The 5,797-nt window shown below is 42.9% G+C and overlaps 1 protein-coding gene across 1 annotated transcript; it reads right to left on the bottom strand.

Moving 5' to 3' along the window:
• Positions 1 to 799: 799 nt before the first annotated feature.
• On the bottom strand, positions 800 to 2,715 carry LOC136619928 (protein kinase C delta type-like). Its single transcript, XM_066594650.1, has 5 exons — positions 2,666 to 2,715; positions 2,433 to 2,495; positions 1,731 to 2,285; positions 1,490 to 1,533; positions 800 to 1,083 (listed from the first exon to the last, which is right to left on the bottom strand). The coding sequence occupies exons 1-4, from the start codon at positions 2,695 to 2,697 to the stop codon at positions 1,509 to 1,511; spliced, it is 675 nt and encodes a 224-aa protein (XP_066450747.1). The 5' UTR covers positions 2,698 to 2,715; the 3' UTR covers positions 800 to 1,083; positions 1,490 to 1,508.
• Positions 2,716 to 5,797: the final 3,082 nt, after the last annotated feature.

Genomic DNA, 5,797 nt, shown 5'->3' with positions numbered 1-5,797 from the left:
GAACATTATGTAAGACATTCAATGGAAATAAAGACACAGACACAAAGATTTATGGAGAAAGAACATTTTATTTCTAGTTATAGGAGATAATACATTTTATTATGGGGAATTTGGAGGCTGAGTTGATCCAGAGGAAGGCGAAAACCCTTTAAGGAAAAAGCCAATTATCCTTGTATAAAGGGAAAAAATTCCTTCCTGACCCCAAATATGGCGATCGGAACAAATCCCAGGATCGAAGCCGACATCTGATCTATCTGACTTTTTAAAATGTGTTATTGTTTTCATAAATCTATTACCATCTGTTAGTGTGAAATATAAAGTGTATTGAACTAAACCTATTTATAGACTGTGTTGATCCAGAGGAAGGCGAAAACCCCCTTTAGGAAAGAGCCAATCATCCTGTTTCAAGGGGGGAAAATTCCTTCCTGATCCCAAATATGGCAACCAGAATAAATCTCAGAATCAAACGCCAGCAGCTCACCTCCCTAGTGTATGTGATGTCAGCTAAAGTTTGTGTTTCATTTTTATGTTTGTATTATATTATTTATGTGGCTGTTTCCTTATAAATAAAACTTAACCCTATTTAAGGCTGTGAGTTGATCCAGAGGAAGGCAAAAACCACCTTGAGGTATGAGCCAATTGTCCTCAAGTTGGAAAAATTCCTTCCTGATCCCAAATATGGCGATCAGAGCAAGTCCCAAGATCAAAGCCGACAACTACACCTATCTGTGTGTGCGTACTCGTGTCTATGTATGTGTTTGTATTTATACTTGTGTTTAATCTGGTGTGGTGTAGGCTACTTACCCGGCCTGTGCCGAGGTCTTACTAGTAACCAGGAGTTCAGGGATAATAGTCACTCGGGCTATTTTTCCTGAACTCGCCAGCTACAAATCAAGCACAGGCCGCTCCTGGTGGTGTAGAAGGTCTTCAGGAGAGGATGATGTTCAAGTGAGCCGGAGGAGGTCAAGGTAGCTGATGTTAGCATGCAGGATACAGATGGTGGAGAGAGGATGTTGTTGGTAAGCGGAGCTCTTCTACAGCAGCAGAGTCGCAGGTTCAGGAGACAGTTGACGTGGGCTTAGTCTATAAGAAATAAGAGAGAAAATTGTTAGTTTTACCAGTTGTGGATACAAACAAGTGAACTACTGTAATATGACGATTTGTATCAGGAGCTGATTTATATTTGATATACAAAAAAAGTTATTTTCTGCAACTGTGACTCTACTATGAGTTATTAGCAGTTTTGTGATTGTGGAAGCCATAATGGAGGCCATATTGCTTGCCAACCAGATATATCAAAATCTCAGAAGGGAATGACTCAAAGGGGGAAAATTACAGGGCATTTTATGCCAGATTCTGGCATAAAAGGTCAAATCATTTGGCAGAAGCCCGGCTGTTCTGTTGCAGTGTATTAATGGTAGGTGTCCTTTGTGTATAGGAATGTATTGTTGTACAGATAGGTATGTGTAGGTGTACAGATATAACTTACCAGATGGTTGTGGCTTCCTTCACAATCGGATTCTTCTCATCATCCTAGGAAGAAGCAGAAACATAATTATTGGAAAAGAAATAAAAATGTAGCTGAGGAGGGAAAAGACTGCGGACCAGGCATGGTGACACGAAGCAGGGTTATTATATGACCACCTGTGCTGTCTGACACAAGAGGAACAATAATGATGAACACAGAGGTCAAAATGAAGAACATTATCCCTAGAGGAGGAAGATCTTACCGGGTCCAACTTGGTGAAGTGTACGATAATCCGTCTATCGGGTGAAGGGGTGTCTTATCCTCCAGCCACAGCATGTCCCGATTCTCCAAAACTTCCCTGAATGGTTTGAATGGTGGCCGTGCTCTTTTAAGTTCCAGCACCTCCCAATCTATGGTGTCGAAGAACTGGTGACCTCGGATGTTCCTGTAGACACCCAGCCTCTCCTCAGGCTTCTTACGTAGCAGTCTCTCCAGAAGATGCTTCACATCAGCATCAAGCCAAGGTGGGAATTTTGGCTCCTTTCTGGTGATGGCTTTGATGACTTTTCTCCTGATGGAGCCGTAATAGAAAGGGGACTGTCCTGCCGCCATCCAGGATACGACAATTCCCAGGCTCCACCAGTCGACTGCTGTGTCGTAGTCTTCTTCAAGAAGCACTTCTGGGGCCATGAATTGAAGTGTGCCCGTCACTCCACTGATCTTGTTAGACGAGGTGACACCGTCTTGGGCCAGCCCCAGGTCAATCAGGCGGATGTGTCCAGATCTGTCCAGCATGATGTTGTCTGGCTTTATGTCACTGCAATGAAAAAAAGAGACATGTTAATCTGTTCATTGATACAGAGGTCTTAGGTATGTACCACAGAAAAAAGTCCTAATTGAGGATTCTGGGAAAGTCTGGAACCCATTGCAAGGAAAAAGAGAAATGTGGAAAAGTTTTGCTTACCGATGGACGATGCTGCGTTGATGCAGGAACTGAAGACCGCATGCTATCTCCGCTGTGTAGAATCTGAGAGAAGAGTGTAGTATCAATGACATGAAATCAGTCCGCTGACATCATGTCACCATCAAAGTGTCCGTCACCACCAGAAGAGAAGAGGCAGCCTGTATGCCCTCCACTCTTCTATATTTGTCATGTCACCCTCAGTCCCCCCAACCCCTGGTTAGTCATTTACTCACCTCACATGGTTGATGTCCAAGCTGCCGCACATTTTGATCAGCGCTCCTAGGCTTCCTCCAAGCAGATACTCTGTGATAAAGTAGACTCGGTCTGCAGACTGCTGTGCGGCATACAGGTGACAGATGAAAGGGCAGTCTTGGGCCTTCAGTAGTATCCGCTGCTCTCTCATTAAGATGTGTGGTTCGCTCCTTGTTTTGTTGACAACCTTGATGGCCATGAAAGTGTTTCTTTCGGGGAATGATGCCAGGACCACCTCAAGAAAACAAATAGGAAATAATCACTGACAGCGACCAGAGGGGAAAATCATATACATTTATTGCATGAGGGATTTATCAATAGGCCGCTTTCAAATTGTGCAAGATTTGTGTGTTTTTAAAGAAAAAATGGGTAAATCGCACATTAGCGAGCATGATATTGGGCCACGTTTCACATTCCGATATCGCGCTTGGTTATGTATAGGTAGCCTAAGGCTAGTTCCACACATAGCAGCATCTACATGAAAAGAGATGAAAATCATGCTGAAACAACATAAGTTGACATGAAGCAGAGTTACAATCCGCACCATAAGTCAATTTACACAATAGAGTTTTTTCCGTGAGCATAAGGCCTCCTGCAGCGGGCCGACTTACATTGCGAAATCCAGAGCGGGATTCCACCTACGGATTTCACAGCAAATCCAGCCCATAGCATGTTATGGCAAAACGCGATTTCCTGCCCATTAGAGGAAATTAATTGCGATTTTCGCAGGAAAGAAATCACAGCTTTCTGCGATTTGCTGCAGGCTACGCACGGCCGGCTTCCATTGAAGTTAATGAAAAAAGTCATCCATCATGCAAGCCATTCCGCAATCATCATTGCGGAATGGCCACAGGAGCCGTGTCATCGCCATAGCGACAGTGTGGCATCCTCTCAACTGCGCATGCTCCGGGCGGTACATTCGCAGCAGAGAAGGCCGCGTCATTGCCCTAGCGATGGCGCAGTGTTCCATGTACTGCGGATGTGCCACCGGGGACATTGGCAGCGAAAGAGAAGATGCCAGATCGGTAACCTAGGGTCACCATATGAGCTGCGGATATATGGGTCATTGCTAAACGACGGCATGGGAAATACAAACAAGTCCTGCAAGGCTTTATTATCATAGCTGCTATAGTACAAGACGCCTACAGGGATATAAAAAGTGTAAAAAAGAAAATATAAAAATAATGTGAAAAACTAACAAATCATGTAAAACAAAAAAAACCCTCTTTTTTGTGTTCTTTACTTTATTTGTATAAATTTAAAAAAACGTAAAACCCCACATATTTGGTATCATCATATCTGTAACAACCCGTACACTTAATTTGAACACATTATTTATCCTGCACAGCAAAAAACAATTAAAAAAAACTACAAAACAGAGGCATAATGCTTATTTTCAACATTTTGCCTCCCAAAAATCACAATAAAAGTGATCAAAAAAGCCGTATGTACCCCAAAATGGTACCAATAAAGACTACAGCTTGTCACACGAAAAACCCTCACAGAGCTCCGTCCACAGAAAAATAAAAAAGTTATAGGACTTTCAATGCAGCGATGTGGGAAAAAAATTTCCAAAAAAGAGTTTTTACTGTGGAAAAGTAGAAAAACCCAAAACAATCATAAGAATTTTGGTATAATTGTAATCGTACCGACCTGCAGAGAAAATGTATCATGTTATTTATGCTGCATGATTAGCGCTGTAAAAAACACATAAAACGAGCAATGACAGAATTGATGGGTTTTCTCTCCCTGCTATCAAAAAACATTTCTAAAGTTGTACAATATAGTATATTTACCCAAAAATGGCACCAATGAAAACTACAGTTCGCTTTGCAAAAAACAACCCCTCAAGCGGCCATGTCGACAGAACAATAAAAAGTTATGGCTTTTGAAAAGTGGAGATAAAAGTCCCCCCAAATCATTGCGTTCTTATGCCCAAAATTGGCCGTATCCTTAAGGGGTTAAAGCAGCGATTATGGGTGACCGTCGTTCACACATCAGAGTCTTTCATCAGTATTTTGTGAGGCAAAAATGGAAAGTCCAAAGGAAGTAGAATGGGAAGATTTACATTTTGGCTTAAAAATACTAATGTAAAATCCCCCCCGTGTGAAGGAGCCCTCACTGCGCCCCAACCCGAAAATACAAAGTTCTGGAACTTACCTTGCTGAAGCTTCCTCTGCCCAAGATCTGTAGGGCGGTGAAGCGACTGATATCAAAGCTGTGGTGTGGTGGTACGAGGTCCTGGCTGGTGCCCGGTCTTGGCCCCTCATCCTTAGGCTCATCCTCTCCGCTCCTCCTCTTCTTTATTTCCGTGAGTCCACTCACGCTGTCATCTTCTCTCTTTCTCTTTTCTCCAACTCCTCCGTGTCCATTGGACGCCATTATTCACAGTCTTGTACTCTTCAATCCAACCACTGCCGTCGTCAGTTGAAAGGAAATGGCAGTTGGCCGAGTGAAGGTCAAAGGTCAGGGAAGCTGCCAGTACTTTGCTTGCCAGTACCCTGCTCTGCCATATACACAGTGATGTGGGCACCATGAGTGATGGTCTAGTGCACAATGAAACAGGGAAATTCATAGCTGGTTCTTCTAGTGCCACATTATTAATAGATGGGGTAGGGATGGCACTTCATTTCAGGGTTGGCAGCGGTGCCCATAGTTCATCAGAACTTCTGGAGTTTTAGAAAACTTGTTGTTGTGTGGAAATTTAAATGAACAGGGTGGAGAAATAACCCATAAATTGTACTACTGAGAGGGATAATAATGCCTGTGAGGGTCATTTTCTGCTCTATTCAATAAGTGTTCATCATCCAGATACATGATGTGTATTTCCATAGGTTACAATGGGCAGCGCCCTCGCCAGCGCAGATCTGGGTGTAGCGAGTGGAGATGCTTCTATGGAGGTCACAGAGGGATTCATCCACAATGGGGGTTTATAGTGAGGTATGAAATGTTAGAAAGGGGTCATATAGAAATGTTAGGAGGGTCTTATAAACAAGCAGTGGTGGTGAGAATTACTGTTGGGGGCTGTAAATTGGCACAGTAATGTGCATACGGCATTATAAGACTTTATTTAGATTGAGCCAATAAAGACTACTATATTAGACAAGTTTGTG

This window comes from Eleutherodactylus coqui, chromosome 3 (assembly GCF_035609145.1).
Source record: "Eleutherodactylus coqui strain aEleCoq1 chromosome 3, aEleCoq1.hap1, whole genome shotgun sequence".
Classification (NCBI taxonomy): Eukaryota; Metazoa; Chordata; class Amphibia; order Anura; family Eleutherodactylidae; genus Eleutherodactylus; species Eleutherodactylus coqui.
The sequence above is the reverse complement of the archived record's forward strand: the minus strand, read 5'-3'. Positions and strand labels throughout refer to the sequence as shown.